At 41.4% G+C, this 22,360-nt stretch overlaps 1 protein-coding gene and 1 long non-coding RNA gene across 15 annotated transcripts in view; one reads left to right on the top strand and one right to left on the bottom strand.

The window, feature by feature from the left end:
- The window catches only part of DST (dystonin), a 293,579-nt gene that overhangs the window by 10,369 nt on the left and 260,850 nt on the right, over positions 1–22,360 (top strand). For all 13 annotated transcript variants that reach the window (XM_052694767.1, XM_052694838.1, XM_052694728.1 and 10 more), the window contains exons 3-4: positions 5,907–6,095; positions 21,811–22,018. In XM_052694767.1, coding sequence (XP_052550727.1) covers positions 5,907–6,095; positions 21,811–22,018 — 397 coding nt within the window. The remainder of the gene's footprint in view (positions 1–5,906; positions 6,096–21,810; positions 22,019–22,360) is intronic.
- LOC128086373 (uncharacterized) lies at positions 1,193–21,944 on the bottom strand. Of its 2 annotated transcripts, XR_008209352.1 has the most exons (4): positions 21,832–21,944; positions 16,257–16,394; positions 5,811–6,009; positions 1,193–1,671 (listed from the first exon to the last, which is right to left on the bottom strand). It is a non-coding gene; the product is annotated as an uncharacterized LOC128086373 (long non-coding RNA). The 2 variants fall into 2 exon arrangements; XR_008209356.1 differs by lacking the exons at positions 1,193–1,671; positions 5,811–6,009 and adding an exon at positions 9,380–14,657.

Here is a 22,360-nt window from a genome sequence, read left to right as displayed (position 1 = left end):
TCTCTCTATCCTTGAAATAATCAACAGCTCCTCCTAATTTAGTGTTTTCCTCAGACTTAGTATACCTTCAAATTCTGTGTCCGAGTCATTGGCAAAAATAAAAGAGTACTGGACCTAAAATGAAGCCCAGGGGAATCCCACCAGAGAGTGACTGCCAGCCTGATGTAATCCCATTTACTGTAAGCCTTTGAGCTTGACTCTCAACTCATTGTTCACCTATCATACTATGCACTTGCCTAGCTGTATGTGTCCAAAAGGGTACTGTGAGAAACAGTATTGAAAGGTTTGCTGAAATCCAAGAAGATTACATCAACTTGCTTCCCTTAGTCCACTATGTGAGTAGCCTTGTCATTTAAGCTAAGGAACTCGTCCAAATATATGTGAAGGCATTTGCAAATATATTTGAGTTCAATTGCCATTCCTGTTGGTATGCTGCAATGTTGCTTACTGCTGACTAGCAGTTTTTCTGCAGTTTACTGAAGCTCTGCCAGAAGATAAAGTGAGCTGCAGTTCATAGTCCACTGAAGTTAATGCATCTGGACATCAGATAAGGCAGTGTTACATCTCGTAATGTCTGATGATTCTGAAAATACATGCTGGCTGGAAAGATTAAGCTACAAAATTAGAATTCTAACTCCCAAAATATGCAACATAAAATTCATATTGGAAAAGATGAAGAATTAATATGATAGTAGGCAATGCACGATGAAGGCAGTAGGGATTGTAAAAGGTTAAAATAGAGGGAAAAAAAGAACCAGGTGAATTAATAAACAGCATAACTAGAGAATGGATCAAAGATTTGTGTCACAAAAGCAACAATGCACTCATGGGATAGCACTGCTGTGTTCATATGGCTCTATTAAAACATCAGATGAACAATTAAAAATAAAAGTAGAAAAATGAAGTGAAAGAAAAAAAGTTTCATATGTTATCCAAAATGTCCTCATTAAAAGCAAAAATTAGGGACGTTATTTAAGAAGGTTCAAAATCCTGTTTTTAATATTAATGAATGAAGTAGGAAGGGAAATAGGCGATGACATAAAGCCTGCAGAGTGTTATCAAATACCAGACCACATAAAATTCTGAAAAATGGGATAAATTAATACATAATGATATTCAAGAGCTGGTCATATTACAGAGAAAAATCATATGTGGACTTTGTTAATTTTTAAGGTCGTGGTCTCCAGAAAGGATCTTTTGAATTACAGTTCATCGATGACCTCTATCAGATGTATAACTTGATCAAAAAAGAAGATGGGATGGGAAATATTTAAATGGAATTGAAAATCACACAAAACTATTATATATATATCAGTAATAGAAATTAATAAGAATACTGTGCTAAATTATGTGGATCCAGAAAGAGTTATGTTAATGAATAAGGACATGTAAAACTCTCACACAGAACTGATGGAAAAAGACTGCAGTTATCTTGTAGGAAGAGGAAAATAAAAGGAAGCCTATTGATACAACGTAGATGGGAGGATCCAAGGCAGACCAAATTCCTCATGTTCATCATGGGTCAGATTCATACTGTTTAATCTTGGACACTTGGAGCACAGCTATCTGTGAGTGAAGCAGTCATCCTAGGCTTCATTTATGGCCAGTGGAGAGAAGCAGTCACTCCAGGTTCGTCTGACCCACTGACTTCACCTGTTCCAAAGGGAGACTCTGGAGATCATAGAATCAATCACAGCATCACCGGTGTTGGAACAGACCTACAAGATCATTCAGTCCAACTGTCCACCTATCACCAATAGTTCTCACTAAACCATGTCCCTCTACACAAAATCTAAATGCTTGTTGTCCAGGTTGGTGACTCCACCACCTCCCTGGGCAGCTCATTCCAGCACCTGACCCCTCTTTCAGAAAAGCAGTATTTCCTAACGTCCAACCTGAATCTTCCCTGGCACAACTTGAGGCCATTCCATCCACTCCTATCACCAGTTACATGAGAGAAGAGGCTGGCCCCCAGCTCACTACAGACTCCCTTCAGGTAGCTAGAGATACAGATCTTCTGAGCTTTGGTCATAGGCATCCCACACTGTTTCTGTACACACAAATCAGGCACTGAATTAGAGGTGTGATCCTAAAATTTGGCTGGAGAGGAAGATTCTTTTTTTAATGGAGCATCTCACCACGGAATTTGTTTTATACAACATTCAGCTGTGCTCACTGGCACATGGTGCCAATTTGGATCATTCCTCATTAGTTTAGATGAAATGATGGACACAACAGGTCTATTCAGTGTTACCACACTTCATTCCAGAAAAAAAGCCCACAACCTTTAGAGAAGGCATAAAAGGATTAATTCACAAAGCTCAGCTAAAATCTGGATCTTCCCAGCCTTCCTCCAAAGGCAGAAATCTTTCCTTTAGGGAGCTAACTAGAAGGACAAGCGTGAATGATTTTGGAGAGAAGATAAACTCTGGTCTTTTTTGTTTCTTGAGTTTCTCTGTGATACATAAAAGCTGGTTCTGGTTTTTCTTTAAGGAAGAATACCTTATGATGTAAACCTGTGCTCTTTGTACAATAGTGCTAGAAGAAAAGAGATTTTCTAAAAACATGTATTTGAAGTATTACTTGTTTGGTTTGCCTTGTGTCGTAATTTATTATGGAGATAAAAAAATGAATGAAGCAGTAGGGTCCAGGAAGGAACAGCTATCTCCTAACACAAAGAAGAAGAGGTTTGTCATTGTCCAGTGACACAGCATTCACATGACTCTGGAAAGTACAAATTGCTTAACAGTGTTAGAGCAACCTCATGTTGCCTTGCATCATCTTAAAATCTCTAATGCTTCCTCAGTGGCTTGGTCTCAGACTGTGTACTGTGTCCATGAATACTTTGTAATACTCATCTGCTCTCCATCTCTGGCTTGCCATCTAAATTAGTGCTTTCTTTACCAAATAAACAAATATTTTGGTCATTTTCAATTTTTTTTTTTTTTTTTTAATTTGATTGCCATGTTAGTACTGCAAGTTTTCAACTTTGGGCTCAACTGAAGAATAATAACACAAGTGGCACATGGTGCTTCTATTAATTTCACTGTTGAAGGAATCTCTGGCAGATCTAGTTTTTGCACTGAGTGAGGAACAGCAGCTCCCATACACTGCATCACTCTTAAGTATTTTCTGCAGTTCTTTGCACCTCTGCAAAGTCTTGTTGCAGGAATGAGTAAGCATTTCAGGTTTTAGTCTAAGGACTCTGCCCTTGTAATATTATCTTTTGGTAAGGAATCAATTTTCCACCTGAAATCATGATCCTCTGCCTTCATCGCATTATAATCCTCTCCAGAGTAACCACTCACGCCAATGCAGACAGATTATGACTTCAAGTGAAGAATAAGCTTCAGCAGCAGTAGCAGATGAGCTCTTAAAGAGATAAAGATTTCATTTTCTTGCTAGAGAGAAAGAGAAAAAAATATATGCCAAATACAAAGGAGATGTGCTGTGCATAAACAGACCTTTCTGGAAATCACGAGTGACTTTTTAATATTGAAGCATAATACTCAATTAGTATATCTTGAAGTATTTTGAAGGGAAGTCATTCAGTGGGAGACCCACATACTTAAAACCGAATTTGGCATGCATCTGTAAGCACTTTTAGAGCTGCTTAGCTTCTACCAAAATCTTCTGTTACATAAACATACTTTCCCAAAGAGTTTTATCTTGCTAGCAGGATGGGAGTGTGGTAAGGGAGCAACTGAAGTGTGATGTATATAGCCTGACCCTCCCCTGACACAGCCCCAGTGGCCATTATCTGTGAATGAATCATAATCTGTTTTACATTTAGAAAATCAGAACAGTTTTGCGGAGTATTTTGGTCTCTTAAAGAGTATTTTTTTTTATTGTGGAATAATCCCCAGTGCACACTACTATTTTTTGCAAATACATAAATAAATAAATAAATAAATTCTACAAGTAAGCTCTGTAATGGTGGGCGCCTTGTGTTGTATTTTTGTCCTGTTATCCTGACTGGCCTTAGTATCATGATGGATGATACACTGCAAATATGTTAACTGCAGTGTGCAGAGAAAATGGGGCAAAAGCTTCTCCCATTGCAATAGCATGATGGAACATCTCATAGATTTATGTATTGGAATGTTTACAGGCCATCCTAAATCAATGTAGGTCTATTGGCTGCAGCAGCTTCCCTGCTGCGTGTCTTGGTTGATGTGCAGAAATATGCTTGTATATTAAAGATACAGGGAATCAAAGTCAGCTCCTGCATGTAGCCTGAACAACTCTTTTGCTTCAGTAGTGTAGGACAGATCATAAATAAGGATTCAGGAAATTTGGGATGCATCTTTGTCATATATACTTCACAGTCCTGATGCAGCACATGTACAAACTCAACCTCCTCCATGGTCTAAGTAGGGCTGGGGTCCATTCCTGTCCAGCAATTGAAGGTTGCTATGAGAAGTTAGGTTTGCCCAAGTGCTGATTTTGGCAATTCAGCCTTTTCACATCATGTTGCATGCAAGATGTGTCTGTTGTAATTACCAGCATGTGTACGTAAATATTTTGTGTGTTATGTTTGTGTGTTTTGGCATCAGGAGCATTTCCTTAAAGAGCTAAAATAACTGTCCATGCATAGTGCCCATAATAGACTGCAGGTCATTAGAGGAATCAATCCAATCTGCACAAAAAGCCACCCAGTTGACTTTTGATTACCTCTGTCCACAAACATAACATTTTAGCATAACTTTTCTGTGCTGGATTTGTAATTCAAAAGCAAAAAGTAGAGGGCAAGAAAGAACAGCAAGTTTGTAAGGAAATTTATTGTTCTCACTAGTTTTCAACTGACCGGAGCTCAGGACACTGAGGCTCACAGCATGGATTGCTGCAGTTTTAACTAAAATCCTAATTTGTAGAAGCTCTACTCTCTATACGAACAGGTTATTTCTGAGTGCTGGATTTGTTGAATAAGGACATTGATAGAAACATTTCACTGAAAGGAAAAATAAGGTAGAAAATCAGAAATTTGTTGTATCTATTCCTTGTTTTGAAAGAGAATGAAGTCCATAAACTCCAGACTGTCACTAAGGACATAGATCTGGCCCATTTGTTCTTGGTCCCTTGGTGGGACCAAGGAAATGAAACTGATGTTCAGCCTGGTCAGGTGGCAGGCTCCTGCACATTCATGATGATTGGTGTTGAGGGAACCCAGGAAAATATGAGAATGCTCTGTATAAACTTCTGTGAGTAGCAATACAGGGCTAGTATTATATCTGTTACCATTCAATAAATGAAATTGTTGTAAGGCTGTAAGACTGATTGATGTTCAGAAATTTTCACAGCAAACCTGTGTGAAGCATTTGTGAAGCTCTTCCTAAACTTACTATTTTGGCCAAATATGCATGTATTTCCCAGATAATAAGCAAAAGACAGCTATCTTTCATAACTCTTCTATTCCAAATGGTAAGGTCCTAGATCTAGCAGCATCAGAACTCTTAACAAGAACAGTTACACAAGGTCATTGTGTTGCTAGCTACCAATTTTTTCTTCACTTCCATTCAGGAAAAAAAAAAGTGTATTTTCTGCTCACACTCTCTAAAGCAATTTCTCACAAGGCCATGAGAAAACTTGGAACATTTAATTATAAATTTTAAATTATAGTTATTTACTTAGAATTAATGTGGGCTCATAAAGAAAAGCAACAGGAGTTATCACTGCTAGCTGAATCAATAACATACGTAATATGAAATATATGAAACAAATGTGACATTCACAGCACATGGCAACATCCTTTTATTGTTATATGCAGTGTATATGGACATTATATTAATTTAAAATGAGCATGCTTGTACCTCAGTGTTGTCCTTGTTAAGATCTTGTGTGATTTCTCTGTTGTTACGTGGCTCTACTGTAGATGTTAAACACGGTGGTTGTTTTTTCTGTGGCAGGGCTTTAGATCAAGTCCTCGTCATGCCAGAAGACGTGTAGCACCTCGCCTTGAGGAAACACAGCCTTTAGTAGAAGCTCACCATCTAAGCGAGCAGGAAACCTCTGTAAGAAAAAGGAAAATCAAGAAAAGCAGCCGAGTGCAACCAGAATTTTATCATTCTGTTCAAGTTACACCAACTCGAAAACCAGTAAGTGTTCTACCCATAGAGATAAGTGGCACTGAAAGTACACTAAGGGGCATGTAATATGATTCTGAATTTTGGGCCACCTGTATTCTGTCCCTCAATTTTAAAGATCTTTTCAGTTCTCACATTCAGTGACTCCACATGCAACAGTGTAAGAGTTCACCTAATGCTGATTCATAATTTCAAAAAATACAATTCTGAAGAGGGGTTTTTTGAATTTTGATTTAATATTCAGCAAATAGTTAATCATCACATATTTTATTTGATAGTTTTATACTGATATTATTTAACAGATTTTTATAGCATATAATTGAAACTGAGATCAGATATTATTGAAATTCCTCACTAAATTTATCAGAGAATCTATGTACTGAACCAAATTTATATTAAACCTCATTACTGCATACAATTTTTGAGGTCTCTTCTGCTTTATACAGTATTTATAATACTTCTGCTCAATTTTGCATAGAATCTTATTGCTCTTTGCTCTTCAGCTTGATCTATACGTAGTTCGTTTAATTTTGATATCCTACTTTTAGGGAGGAAATATGACAATTCCAAATGCGAATGTATGTAAAAATAATTGTATGTCCTGCAGACATCATGCATTTCTCTTTTTAATAAGAATTCACCTTTTTGATGTGTTTGTTGACTAACCTATCTGCACCTGTGTTAAGAGGCTTGAACTACTTCCAGTAAGACAGCATTATTAAAAAGGTAACCATTCAGCATACCCAATTAAAGACTGTCTCAAGGTTCTTCCATCCAAACTGAACATTCTAGGATTTCTGTTAATGCATTACCAAGAATTACCAGGAAGCTCTGTAGTTAATTTGAAAAAGAGCATTCTTTGGTGGAAGTGTATTGCCTGAGAGCAAGAAACTTCTGCACAGAAAGGAAGGCCGAATTTGCCAGCACCAGCCACAAGTTTTACCTATTAGCCAGCATACTTAGTTTCTCTGCTTTCAGTTCACTGCTTCCCAGTTTCCTCTGTTCTCTCCTGTTTCTACTTCTCTCTTGTTTTACTCTGCTGCTGTTCCTATTGCTTAGTTTGATCTGATTGATGTATCTTATCTTTTTAAAACTTTTTCCTCCCTACCCTATTCCATTCGCTCCCATCCTACCTTGCTCTTCAGGCTACTTCATCTGACTCCATTATTCTTGTAAGGTCTCTATCTTTAAACCTGGTCTTGTCTGTTTTTTACTTGCTTCTTATCCTTTGCCCACTTTATTCTCCCTCTTTCCCCTCTCTGACCTCCTCTATTATTTTCCATTCCAGAATCTATTTTTTTTTATTCCCTTTCTTATTTGTTTGTTCTTAATATTCACAGAATCATAAAGGTTGGAAAAAACCACTAAGATCATCTTGTCTGCCCATCAGCCTATCACTATGCCCACTAAACCACATCCCTCAGTGCTACATCTACACTTTCCTTGAACACCTTCAGGGATGGAGTATGGTTCAGTCACAGCCTGAACCACTGATTGAACACCTGGGGAAAAGACCCCACAGCCCTGGAAGGGCAGGTGAAGGTAATTCACCTGTGCAATCAAAGGGGTGGAGCCAGGCTCAGATCCCATTTAAGGGCTGAATAGCACTGAGGTTGCTTCTCTTACTGGTGATCTCTCTTTTGTGGAGTCTTTCTATGAGCCTGGATCTTTGGAGATGGGTGAGCATCCTCCTTTTCTTGTTAACACGTTCTCGTTGTGCTGGTACTGCTGCTGTTACAGATGGTGACTCTACCACCTCTTTGGGCAGAATGTTCCAGTACTTCACTACTCTTTCCAAGAATGTTTTTCCTAATGTCCAACCTGAACCTCCCCTGGTGCAATTTGAGGTTATTATCTCTTGTCCTGTTGCTACTCACCTAGGAAAGAAGGCCAACCCCCTATCTTTCCATAGCCTCCAATTCAAGCAAAAATAGAGCATGATAGTTTCCCCTCAGCCTCCTCTTCTTCAGACTAAGCCTCAGTTCCCTTAGCTGTTCCCCATAAGACCTGTACTCCATATCCTTCACAGCTTCATTGCCCTTCTTTGGCAGGGCCTTAATATCTTCCTTGTAGTAAGGGGTCCAAAACCGAACACATTACTCAGTATGTAGTCTCATTTTCTTCTCTGGTAGACCTATGCTGAAAGTAGGTTCATCTGTAGTTGCTGAGGGTATTACCAACTGTTGCTGATTATCATCATGGAGATTAAGAAAGGTGGTGCTGAATTAAAGAACCAAAACTGGAAATTCTATGAGCAACAAAATAGGCTTTGAAGAATGCTTTAGTGAAGCTAATAGAGTTCTATTTTTCCCTTAAGTTAGGAGCATGTCAGAGACTTTAGGATCAGCAAAAATAAATAATGCAAGAACAAGAAACGGGCACAGTTACTGTGCAACTTCAGTTTCACTGCATTTCACAGATCTGCTCGTGTTTGACAAGTCTTACCATTGAAACAGTAATAAATCCTAGGCTTAGTGTAAACTTCTCTCAAAGCTGTCACCATTGTGTTGGTACCTTGAAATTACTTTTGCTGTGTATCTCCTATGCAATTTTGTATAGTTCTTTTGATAGTCTTTTGTTCTAAAGCCTTGATGAACTCACATTATTAAAAAAAAAAGTATCATTATTGTTATTACACTACAATCCAGAAAACATGAGTCACCAATTTCATTCCTTATGGACATTCTAAGTTATTCTCAATGTATTATTGATGTCATGGTGACAGCATGCATAAGGTTCATGCCATGACAAATCATTGCGGTGTTGCAAAGTTCCTCAGAACCACAAAGTCATCCATCCTTCACTTTGGTGCAGCTTTGCTCTGCTCTGTCTTGACATCTCAAATATGATACTTTTGGCCCTTGGCTTCATACAGTTTTACATGACTTAGTGCCAGAAATGCTTGTTAGTCTGCATAATTCTCCATCATTTTCCATTATTTTTTCCTGTTATTCTTAGTTCTGCTCACTTGAGGCACTAAAAATAAATCATCTATTGCCTTGATGTTTTCACCGTGGAAGTATTCATAGGCAGTTCTGGCCATATCCTGCTTAGTCATTGCTTGAAAAAATGATGTCTGCTAACTAGAAGATATAATTTCTGCTCATAAAAGATTTCTCTATATGATTATTTTCATTGCTTTTTGATTAATTCTGTGTTTTGTTGTTGTTCCTGTATTCTGATAAGAGGTATTTCCAAAGCAATTATGAAGCAGCCTTGTGGAAAACTTCTTTGCTCCAGAAAATTTTTGTTTAACCAGCCCTAACGTATGTTAGTCTGTGTTGCCTCTCAATTAAGATACAGTAACACTTATAATAACATAATAAACACTTTTCACGTATTTCTTTAAAATTTTTATTTGAAGTTTAAATGCTAAGCTTCCTGCTGCTTTGGCTCATCTTGTATTTAGTTGACATTATTGCATGTAAATATGTTTTTTTCATTTTCCTGGACATACCCAAAATTATCTCCATTTGCTTGGCTTATTTCTCACTCACTTCATAGTAAACTGAGATCTTTCGAGTATCATGTCAAAACTAAATTAGGTGTATGTTTGGGAATAACATTCCTGAATAGTTTTCTCTTTGAAAATCTCCATGAGCAGATGTTTGCAGAAATAGAACATCAGTTTCTTTTGATTTTAATACTTTCGTATACTTTGTCTTAATGCTGATCTTTACAAGAAATAGTTAATATCCTTTAACACTTGATTTTATTCATCCTCTTGCAGTGAAACATCAGCATAATATTGTGCAGTTTACCTCTTTTATGACAATGTTCAATATTGTGCCCTGTAGGTCTTCTCATTGGTAGTTGTGTTATTTGAGCTGTTCTGTACAGTCACAGTTCAAGGCCCTCTTCACACCAAGAGCATGGATACCTATTACCAAAGTGTGCTTTGAATTTTTGAACACAATGGAGAACCTCTGAGAAGCAGGACTGTGTTCTTTAAATTAGCATGACTTCACACAAGTCAAAGGAGCCCTATGTATCTCCTTTCAAGAATCAGATGGCTCATTCTGAATAGTAGTTCAATTTTCTGCAAAAGGGAATTTTTTGCAAAAAGGAGCCTTTTATGAGTTTGCTGCTGTCAAGAGAGATTTCTCCAGGGCGAGTTTTAATCTGTGCAAATGGAAGACTTTTATGACAAGTGTTTTGCAAATATTATCTGTGTTTTTCATTGTGGTCTAATCTAAAGCAAGATTATACCACTCTGTAAATTATTAAGTTTGTTTGTCTGTGATGGCCTGGAACCAGGTGATAACCTTGAGTTAGTGTAGATGTGCCTAGCTTCTGTGCTGTGGACTCAGTTAGGCATACAATTCTGACAGTTCTATCCTGTGTGTTTAAATGCATAGCTGAAAGGAGATGCTCTCAAAGCAGCACCTTTTGATATCTTCATTGTTAAACCATTTGAAGTGCTTCTGAATCACCTGACTCATTCGAGCACCCAGGTTGTTTAAGATGATGCCTATCAAAATTTACACTTGCATTTGTCATGGCAGCATCTCTTCAAGCGGCAGGTGAGACTACAGAGGCTGTAAGTAAGCCTTGTTCCTTCACTTTCAGGTGCATGTGTTAAAAGTCTACTGATGTAAGCAGCCTTGTTTGGCTCCACTGAGACTCCTGTGACTGAGGTGAAGCTTACACTGTAAAGAGTCTGATGACGCAGACTGGAAAGCAAAGTTAATCAGTTTATAATGCATTTAAGACCATGAGCAACACCATCCAGTATTATTCAGCTATCCTGGTTTTTGCTTTTATGTATTTTAACCTTTATTTATGAGGGGGAAAAAAAAAGAAACTATTACAATTCCAGAAGAAAAATATATGATTTTAAAAATGTTTGATACCAGATCAGTAACAGAGGTCTAGGTATTAGTTGATACTTGTGTTACTTCACATGAAGTATTTCCTGTGAAAAAATTATTTTGAAGGCCTTTTTAAGTGTTTTTTTTTTTAAAGTCTCATGACATAATTTCCATTTTTTTCTTTATCTAATGCTATTTACTGTTTTTCCAATATCAAGATGTACTTTACTTGATATTTTGAGTGACCCAATTGAGATGACATACAAAAATTACTCATCACATTGCACAAGATCTGGTTAATTCCAACTATTAGCTATTTCATCTACAGGTTACATAGCTTTCTTTTGGAGACATCTCCATGGGTTGGGTTGCGTCTCTTGTGAATCACATTTAGAAGCAGATATGGCAAAGCACAACCAAGTCTTCTTTCATCTTCAGCATTTTTTAACATTCTATTAATGCTCTCAGAACGTGTGACAAATCTTTGAGCACATGAAGCACACATTCACTCTCAGGATGAATAGAGCCACAGTGAAGAAATGCAGGGAACGCATGAATGCAAAGAACATGTGAATGAACATTAAAAAAGGGAAACAATGTGTGTAGTTTTTGCTTCAGTATCTAAAGAATATTGATATTGATTTTAAGAAGAACTGGAGAGGGTTTATTAAGTGATTAACTTATAAAAAATTTTAACAAGTTTGAAGCATCTTAGCATCTTGAAAAATATCTCTAGGTGCCTGTTCTGTGTAAGTTGCATTTGTTGCCTTCAAAATAAATGAGAGCCTTCAGTGGACATTAGGTTGACTTCAAAGGGGCTCTCTCCCTTTCCAAACACACAAATGCCCACCAAGGGACTGTTTGCACCTGTTTCTTGGACTTCTATGTTTCACTGTTTTTCTTAAAGCAGATAAATCCCCTCATAAACCCTTTTGAAGCAGTTTTGCACAAAGACTCTTTCCCACTTTTCTGTTAGTTTCTGTGACCTCCTCCCTTGTTGCTTGCTCCTGACTTCCTTTTAGCTTCACCCTGCAGCTCATCTGTTGCGTGCTAGAAGTTGCCCATTTCTTCTGTTCCTGTTGCCCAGCTCCTAGGTAGTTTAGGACTTTGAAGAGATTTCTTGAGGGTTTCTTACTTGTAGGTCATAGAGGTGATGTCTTTACAAATTTAAAAATATTTTTTGGTTAAAATACAAAAATACAGTGCTAAGAACTTGATTTGAGATTTAAAATGATTATTGTTTTTCTAGTGATTTTCTGTACAGTAGCAGAAGGCAGGTTAAAACATCATTAATCAGCTATGATTCTGTTGCAGTGGTGTTGTTTGCACAGCTTAAAATGACCAGTAATTGTCTCTCAGATGCCTAGTAATTATACTCTAAATGCAGATGTTTCCTCTTCCTCAGGAGTCAGTCTTCAGAGTTGTATTGTATAACATCCTACTGTAGCACATAAACAGTTCATCTTTATATAGCAAGGGACTCCATTATCCATTAGTATTTATATAGAGCATTGCACCTGGTATTACGTTAAAAGAACAGGCTGACAAAGGCAGGTATTCAAATGTTAGGAAATGCTGGAATTAATGTTACATGTGCAGCTTTACTTCAGTTGACTATGCATCTACATTGCCATATAGACTGTAAATGTATGCTGGCACACTCTTTATTTCAGGATGTACTCTGTACATCCATTGTAGGATGGAAGTGCTCTTGAGATGACTCTTATGTGTGGGAGTCTTACTGCAGAAGTTGTAGAGTGTGTAAATGAATAAAACAGGAGATTGCAAGAGAAGAAAGGATCTTTTATTTCTATAAAAAGCAGTCAGTGCTGCCTTGAAGAATGATGGGCACAAGGTCACTGTGAACTTGCCGATCGACTGGCTTAAAACACTTTATCCTCCATTTTCCAATTGCCTGACTTACAGCATGTAGTTAGGTTTATTAAAGTTCTCAAACTGCCACTCAGCATGGAACTCCACGTGTCCAGGCTCTGAGTATTACTAATGCATGATTCTAGTAACTCTTAAAAATGAGATCCCTGTCCCTAGTTTGACCTCAGGTACCAAAATTGATCTATTGGTTTCAGTTTGTCCCCTGTATAATTCAAAAGATCATCATTAATTGCGAAGATACCACGCAGTTAGATTCACTGTAGTGAAGAGCGCCACAAAACAGTCTGCAAAATAATTTTTTCTTCACATCATTATTTCAGCAGCATAAAGAAAAGTTCTGGGGCTGCCCACTGAAAAGCGTATGGCAAAACCAAATACTGAGCAACTATTCATGGAGTGAATACCACCCATCACTTGCACTAAACGGGCTAGAGATTGTGGATGCAATAGTGTATGGCCAGATTGTTATGACTGCATCATGATGTGGAAATAAAAAGGCTGAATTAAGGGGATTGAGGGATTTAGTAGCATCTTACTGCTTGATTTTGCAACCTTAAGAACAGTACTTTAGCAGGAACCTGGTGTTAAAAGATTTTACTGTTGAAAATAATTTACTTAAAAAGAAAGCCCTGTTGTGTGGCTCATGAGCAGGTTTTGTCACTTGAACTATGCCAGAGAAATTTCTGTTATTGAAACTCGGAGATTGACAGTATTTGTATTCCTCCATGAGAATCAATAATACAGGGGAAGAGTTAATTTTCTAGAGGAACTTTCAGATATTTGCTGTTGGTGGAGTTCCCTGCAGTTTCCTACAGGCTCTCCAGGGGAATGTGCTTTTTTGTGCACATTCTCCTTAAGCTTTACTACTTTTGGCCTATTCCTTCCAGCCTGCTCCTGGCCTTCCTCCATCCTGCTGCTGGCTCCTTTCTTCTGCCTGCTCAGCCATGCTTCCCACCACTTGCTCCTCTGCTGACCCCAGCCCTCCTGCTCTTGCTGTTAGTCCTTGTGTCATTCCTGTGTCTCAATCCCTGTGAATCCAGCCCCAGGCTCAGTTACCTTGGTGCTCAGAGGTACTTGTCTAACCAGCTCTTCAATTTCTGTGTCTCCCTGAGGCCCCCTTTTTACCTTCCTTGGCTCCTGTTTGTATCTCTTCTTGGAGACTGTCTCCTCAGTTCCTGTCTGCCTTGTTCATCACGTAACCCCATTCAGAGCCTTTTGCTGAGGCACTACCAGTTTCACAACAGCTCATCAGATCCTTGATTCTCCCTTGGTCCACTCTTTCCAGCACAGTCACTTGTCCCAGCTGTTGTCCTGCAGCTCTGTATATCCTCTAGTCTTTATGCAGGCTGTTGAGCCCTTAAACGCTTTGTCTCTTCAGCTCCAGCCCCCAGATTGTATTTCCGGGCTCAGCCAGTCTCTGTGTTTGTCCCTCAGGCTGTCAGTCCAGCTGTATTTCTCCTGCCCTTTCCTTCAGCATCCTGGTTCCGGTGTTTGTCCTCTCTGCATTCAGATCATATGGCTTTTTCCTCTTCCTAGCTAAGCACGGCCGAGCAAATCACCAGGAGCATATAAAAAAAACAGTTCTCTCCTGCCCATCAGGTCTGCTGCCTGCCTGCCCTTGCTTTCCATGCTTCCTGCCCACATTGCAATCAGTCTGCAACTGTGGCAAGTGACTATTAGGCAGAGAGATCAGCTTTGTCCACAAATCTCCATGCTGGAAGTATCCTGTTCAGCTTCTCAGCGAGGATGATAGGTGTCCTCAGATGGGAGGTAAGAGCTGCGAGGATGGGGTTTGCGTGGTCAGTCTGTGGTGGTGGAGCAGTGGCCTGGCAGCTGTACTTCTGACAGTCTTTGGTTTGTGTGTGCCAACCTACAAAGGTTTTAGCTATAAGTTCAAATGTGGCCTTGTTGGAAAAAAATCCAGTGAAATCACACTGGTAAACACCTAAGGCCTAGGAATAAATCAAACTATTTAACTTTGCAGAGAAAGGCTACTAGATGACAGGGATGAGCAGATAAGAGATTAAGAGAAGTTGACCAGATCAGCAAAACCAAAAAGTGCTGAGAGGAAATATGATGCAGGCTTTGCATCAGGGAAGCAAAAGGAGTATTTAAGCAAATGAATTCTGTTATCTCAAAAACTAAAGACCAAGTGTAAATTTCAGGTGCCGGCAGAGGAAAATTACTTCTAATCAAGTAGGTTCTGCAGCAGCTCTGTAGTAGTCAGAGCAGTGAGATCAAAACCACGCTTTCAAGAGCTCTACTTTATGCTCTGCGGTGCCAGGGATAGCACATGATATTTATATCTCAAAGACTTATCACTGGCAAATGTTGACAAACTTTTAACAAAGATGACAAAAGCCCTGTATACAGCTTGATTCAAAATAGCTGTTTCAAAGCCTAGAATCCTCTCCATTTTATTTTTTTAATTCTTAGTGTTGACAGAGAGCTACTGGATATTGTCATCCATTTTGCTCTCAAGCTTCTGAGTCAGCCTTTGCCTCAACATTTTCAGGAAAACTCAAGCTTGTCCAGGTAATACTTTCAACCAAACATAAGGGAACCAAAAATGGATTTTATATCTGAAAACAATTTGGTAACTTAATTACTATCTAACTAACGCTAGTATTACTAGTGTTATGTAATTGTAAGAACTTACATTCTTTAAATGGTTAAATGTCAATTGGTCAAGCTATGAAACTTTGTTTTAAAACACTGGATTAAAACAGCTGGAAAAGAGCAAATGAATGTGTAATTGTGAAAGGAGGGAAAAGGATCAGCCAAAAATGCTAACACTTGTTACTAACACTATGATATCAATACCACAATTTAAGATTTTCATTTCTTCTAAATTTCTTCTAAATCCTTTTTTTATTTTTTTTTTTCTGGAAAGTAATCTGTGCTTATCAGAGATTCTAAAGCCATTTTATACTTCAGCTTGCTTTTCTTTTACACTCTGATACAGAATTTCTGGTTGAGAAATTTGTTTTTTATTAAAACATATATAAAAACTACAACGAGAAGTTTAGAAGGCAGTAAAAAGTGTCTGAAGCTAGATGATTTCTGGTTCCACATTCTTCCTCTGCTGCATGATTGCCTTCTGCTCTCAATAAGGAGATAAAACCATCTGTGCCCTCCAAAAACCTTAAATCTACCTGTCACATTATTCTCTTTTGTGTCTGGCACATGAGGGGGATCTAAATAAATGCAAGATAACTGTAACTAAAAATTAATTAAAAATATTTTTAGTTAATGGAGGGTTTTTGCAACATCTGTATAAAACAGTCATCTGAGGTACATGCATTTCTTCTACAAAAAATAGTTCATATGAGACTGGGAATTTTGAGGCTATGAAATTGTGATATTTTAGGTACTTCTCATATAAGTATCTATGAAACACCGATTTTTAAAAATCATGGAAATAACACTTGTTGATTGGTTTAGTATAAAGCTAAACTAAAATACTTACTCTGCATACTGTAGTTTCCCAGATGCTCAGAGCTGAAATTCTTATTTTCGCTTCTAAGAAATCTTCAGTAACTTTGTTTGCTTCCACAAATGTAGGTACATTCCTTCAGGGTTAAGTCTTGCAATTCATATTGGAAAACTGAAAAGAGAAATGGATGAGAAATAGAGGAATGGATTAAATATGGAACATATCAGGTCTGTCATGCTGATCTAATTTTATTCATTTGCAAGTTACGTTCAGAGATAATCACAGTTAGTACAGTTTTACTAAGCAGTGCATTGGGAGAACTGGTAGCTTTGGCACAATGTGGCTACTTTAGCCTGAATATATTTGGCCCTGCTTATGTCCAGGTCTTACACAAAATGAAGCACGCCTTGCTTTCCAACCTATTCCTTTGAAAAAGAAAGAAAAATAAAACCTACAAGCAGGTGTTCCTCACACACCAATATACTCTAAACTGCAGGGAAGTTTTCTGCCTTGTTTTTCTCTTATCCCATTGCCATTGGTAAAAATGGCTGAGACCTGTGAAAACTGTCATCTGACAGTTAACAGGGAATTATAAATGTGGACCATCTCTCAACTTGTTGCTCCTGAAAGAGATCACCAGCACCCGAAGTAAATGAAACAAAAGCTTTCTGTGGTGTAATATTCACTAATTGATTTTCTTTTAAGTTACAGAAGATGGGATCGTGTCAGACCAGTAGGTGCCTGACATGAGAAGTGGTACACATGCTGCGTAGTTTCATGTCTCATCCAGGAATAAACAATGAATGCTTATTTCTCTCTTGCCATTAAAAAGACAGATGGACAATGTAAACTGTCCTTACAAAGTAATAAACAGTCTTCATGAGAACTGTTCACTAAGGTGTTTAATGTAGAAACAGACTCTTGATGCTTAGGAGCTTCATATTTAGAGTATTTACCTGCTGGCTTTCTGCTCTGTAACATTATACAAAAAGCCAGAAACTCTACTCTTACATTTCCACATCCTGTTAATGAAGGCACTTTCAAGTATGAACGTGCTCTTAAATGACTGGCACAGAACCAGAGGAAGAAATACTCATTTAATAGAGCTGAGTCTCCATTGGTGGATTTTCTTTCTTTCCTTCCTTCTTCCTCCTTCTTCCTTCCTTTCTTTTACTGTTTTTTTTTCTTCCCCCCCCCCCCCCCAGCTTAGCAGAGTTGCTTTTGCATTGCCCTTATTTGCACTTTTATTTCTGTGTGTTTTGAATTTTGATGCTTTCTGACAGCATGCAGACCCAGGGACTCGCACAGCCTGGTTACATACATTGGGTGTTTTGTATTCTGCATTGCATTACCATCTAATCAGGTTAAAGGGGTAAAGATTTACTAATGGGAACATTCAGTTGCCCCTAGATTTTGTCTTAAATGTATTAAGTAATTTTACTATAAAATTTTATCTACTTTGATATCATTCAATCTGGGATGAAAACAGCACGTTACATTCAACTGGTACTCTACATTATTCTAAATTATAAGGGATTTTGTTGAAACACATTCAGTAAACCACGATTCAGTGTTTTATATCTGCTCATGTTTATTCATTGTTCACAACAAACACCACAAAAGAAAAGAAAATGAATTCCATAAGCTCTGAAATACTTTAGTATGAATGAAACATGAAGAACTTGTGTCTAAACTGAGGGTTTAATCTCAGTTAGAAGCATGAGGCAATGTTCTTTCTCTACTTCCCAAAAGCTTCCAAAAAGCAAAGTTAAGGGACCCACTGCAATGGAATTTCTTCTCAAAGAGAAGATTCTTCTGTATTATGATTCAGTTGCACAGCACAAACCCCAGTGCCATCAAGATGGGGAACTGTACAATGTGATGATCATTCGGTCTCAGTCTCCCAGCTGTTCCTGCTGCCTGGATTGCATGGCAGGCAGTTCAGAGCCTGCTGATGTTTGGCTGAATATGAGCCAGCAGTGTGCCCAGGTGGCCAAGAAGGCCAATGGCATTCTGGCTTATATCAGGAATGGTGTGGTGAGCAGCACTAGGGAAGTAATCCTGGCCCTGTACTCAGCACTGGTGAGGCCTCACCTTGAGTACTGTGTTTGGTTTTGGGCACATGGGCACAGAAGGCACATGGAGGTGCTGGAGCAGGTCCGAAGAAGGGTAACAAGGCTTGCAAAGGGCTTGGAGAATATGCCCTACGAGGAGAGACTGAAGGATATGGGGCTGTTTGGTCTGGGAAAAAGGAGGCTGAGGGGAGACCTTATTGCTTTCTTCTAACACCTGAAAGGAGCTTACAGCGAGAGCAGGGCTGATCTCTTCCTGGTGACAGGACGAGGGGAAACGGCCTCAAGTTGTGCCAGGGTAAGTTTAGGTTGGATATCAGGAAAAACTTCTTTACAGAAAGGGTTCTTAGGCACTGGAATAGGCTCCCCAGGGAGGTGGTTGAGTCACCATCCCTGGACGTATTTAAAAACCATTTGGATGTGGTGCTCAGGGACATGATTTAGCGGAGAGTTGTTAGAGTTAGGGTGGTATGGTAAGGTTGTGGTTGGACTCGATGATCTTTAAGGTATTTCCAACCTGTGCAGTTCTATGATTCCATGATGTTCAAAATGAATCTCTGCTCATCTTTCCCCTTGAGGAATGACAGTGCAAAACCCGGCAGTGTTCAGGCAGGATCAGATCCTGTTTGGGTGTGCCTGATGTGATGGAGGTGTGGTGCTGCGTGTCAGCTTACGCTTTTTTCCACCTATCATCTGTAGGGCCCTCCTTACCACAAACAGTCCTCTTTTCTCCCCTCGAGAGAGAATCATGACTTGGTCCTTCGCCAAACCCCTCTTACAAGAAGCGTGCTATTGCTTCTTTGAAATCCCACCTCCCCTTACTGGAAACCAGCTAGCAGTTACAGGGCAGCAGCGAGCCTGACTCAGACAACTGCTGTGTCACTGACGGCAGGGCTCGGCGCGGTACCGGCAGCAATGCGCGCTGCTCTCTGGGCCGCCGCAGCCGCCGGGAGCGATGCTGGCTGCGGGCGCTTTGCACCCCCCTGCGGCGCTGCCGGGGAAGCCGTGCGTCAGCACTAGCGCTTTAATGCAGGCAGAACTGAACCCAGGTTTGCTTATGTGCCACCAATAGGCTTCGGTGCACGAGCTGCTCTAGGCATACATACTATGCAAATCCAGCAGCTCTCCCCGGCTGTGTCCGACCACAGAGGCGATGGATGAGTCCTCAGCCTAGGGAGCAGGAGGAATGCACGATGGGAGTGAGGCACGGAGTAAGAGGCAGCATCAGGGCTGGGATCTTCCTGCTCTGAGGATCAGCCCTGACCCTCGCTGTGTCTCAGGGCAGGCAGGGAAGGAGAGGCCTGATCCAGGTTTGAGTGGACTGTGTACAGTATGTATAATTTCCACTTGCTTACAGCAGTGTAACAATAGAGGTGCTTTCCATATTTTTTATTTTAAACCAAAGTAGGTCTAGATCATGAGCTTTGTTAGTGCGTGCATGAAGGAAGACAACTTAAAAGAGCATGGCTAATGGGAATATGCACAGATGCCAAAGGCTGTCCTACTTCTGCCCGTTCCATGTAATTTCTCAAAAGTGTGGGAGCTGGAGCTCATCACAGAGCTCACCTCCCAGTGCTGTGGTCAGAGGGACGGCATCCTTGTTCTTAGAATGGATCTCTCCACAAAGCGCATGGCCCGTTCAGTGTTATGCAGGGAATCATCACCAGACAGTGCTTTTGGTTTCTAAGTGTAAGAGCAGCTATGAAACGAGTTATTTAATCAGTGAGAATGGCTACCAAGGGCTCCTTTGAGGAATGGGAAACTTTCTGGATAAAAATTATATTGCACTTTGAGAAGTAAATGTAGGGTTCAGATCTCTTTCGTCAAAGCTTCAGTAACATCTGCCATTCTACTTTGTATATTCCCATTGCTATATAAATATCAACAAAGTATTGCTTCCAGTCTTCCTGTTACAAACTAGGAAGGAAGAAGGTGAAGATGCTGAAAGGCAAAATTCGTGTCCTCATTGAGCACTGAGCACCACTGGAAGGCACAGGTCCAAAGCAGGATGCTGGGATTGCAGAGAACACTGTTGTTGTACAATGTGGAGCTGTGGACAGGCCACAGGAACCCTATTCTCCCGTGCTGCTTCATGCTGTTTATTCTTTGCTATATAGCGATCAAGAATTCAGTCAGTTGTTTGTAAGCATCCATTTCTTTCTTCCCTGCCCTCTGGACTTGGCTATCCAGTGCTGGAGGGAGAAAAGAGACTTGGCAGTGCAGTGAACAAGGTCAGCAAAGTGTTCAGGAATAAGAGATCGCCTTATTTACATGGGGGATTCCTTCTTTAAATAAGGGAGCTAAGCAGATCGTTTGTTATTGGCAGTTCTGTGTGTAGCACATTGTGCATCACACTGTTTCTCTGAACTATGTGTTTTTTAAAGGGTAAATACTCCTGATGTAATAATAGTGGCTCATTTGCCCATCCCATGAGTGCCGATAAGAGAACTGTTCAGACAGCAGCAAGGAATTTTATCAGAACTCATTCACAGCATAAATTTCTTCTGTAAGCAGAGCCATATGGATTTCAAGGCACATCCTAGATAAGAGCGCTCCTGAGCAGGCCTAAAACATAGGCACTTTTGTTATCCAACAGCCTGAAGCCTGCATGGCCTGGATGAGGGCTGCCAAGTGCCCAAAAGTGTGTGCCTCTCTCAGCTGAGGCTGGCATAGCCCTAAAAACCAGATACAGAACCCAGGCCCACATCTGGCTGCGTTTTCAAAAGGAGAACATGGTAGTGCCCATCTCTAATCCCAAATCGAAGGTGTCGCTGTCGCCCATCCCCTGCAGGCATCACATCTCGGCAGAGAGAAGGCACAGAGGAGAGGCCCCAGCAGCCCTCCCTCCTGCCCTGCTGACCTGTGAGAGTGCGCTGCATCCTCATCCTCAGCTCTGCCGTGCAAACCTCATCATTCCGATATCTCCGCTTCCTTCCACACCCTTTGGAAAGGACAGCGAGGACGGCAGCAGCCTCTCCCCGCACTGCAACCGCGCTTATTTACATCTCCAAACGTACTCCCGGGGAAAATTGCCGCCTTCAGCGCGGTGCGGGCGGTGCTCACCGTGGCCGACCCGAAGGACCCCCCGGCCGGGGTCGGGGCCGTGCGGTGCGGGCGGCCCTGCGGGGGCGGGCGGGCGTTTTCCTGCCGCGTTCTCGGACCGGCGCCGGCAGCTCTGCCCCTCGCCCGGGCGGGGGAGCCAAACGCCGGCGGTTGGCAGCGGGAGGGTTTGTTGTCACCGCCGGCTTCATTGTGGGAGCAGCGGGCGGAGGGCTCGGAGCCGCGGGCATCCATTCCTCCGAGCAAGACCCCCGAAGCCGCCTCGGGGTTCGGAGGATCGCCCGACGGTGCCTTCGCGGCGATGGTGAGCGGCGTTCCTCTTCCCCGGCCCCGGTTTTTGCGTCCCCCCACCCCACGCCTCAGGGACGCTTTCCCACGCCACGCGTCCGGCTCGGGGACCCCCGCGCGTCCTCCCGCACACCCACGGCCCCGTGTGTCTGTGTCTCCCCGTGCAGAGCTCCGGCACCGCGTCCTACCGCTGCTCCATGTCGTCCTCCGCCGATCTCTCCGAGGAGGAAGACCTCAGCCAGAAGTCGGGCACGGGGTCGCCGGCACCGGGGGACACGCTGCCCTGGAACCTGCCCAAGCACGAACGCTCCAAGCGGAAGATCCACGGAGGCTCCGTGCTGGACCCGGCCGAGCGGGCCGTGCTGCGCATCGCCGGTAAGGGGCGGATGGGACCAACGCGCGATGCCCTCCCGAGCGCGGTGACTAAGCGCTGCGGCCGGGCTGGGCGGGAGGGCCGGGCTGCGGGCAGGTGCGCGCGTTTAACTTTGATGCGAAGCCACAGGGGCCGTGGGAGGGTCGCGGCGTTATCGCGGCTCCCGGTGGACGGGGCGGCCACAGCCCCCGGGCAGTGAGAAGGCGGGCGGGGGTTCGGGAGCAGCGTGTACGTGAACGGGCGTCGGGAGGATGCGGCGGGGCTCGGCGCTCCCGGGGGACGCCGGCGCTTCCTTCTTTCCCTGCTCACGGGGCCCCCCCGCGGGCCGGATCTTCGCCGGCGGC

This window comes from Tympanuchus pallidicinctus, unplaced genomic scaffold (assembly GCF_026119805.1).
Source record: "Tympanuchus pallidicinctus isolate F22 unplaced genomic scaffold, pur_lepc_1.0 scaffold1, whole genome shotgun sequence".
Classification (NCBI taxonomy): Eukaryota; Metazoa; Chordata; class Aves; order Galliformes; family Phasianidae; genus Tympanuchus; species Tympanuchus pallidicinctus.
Note: the sequence above shows the minus strand (reverse complement) of the source record. Positions and strands in the feature narration are given on the sequence as shown.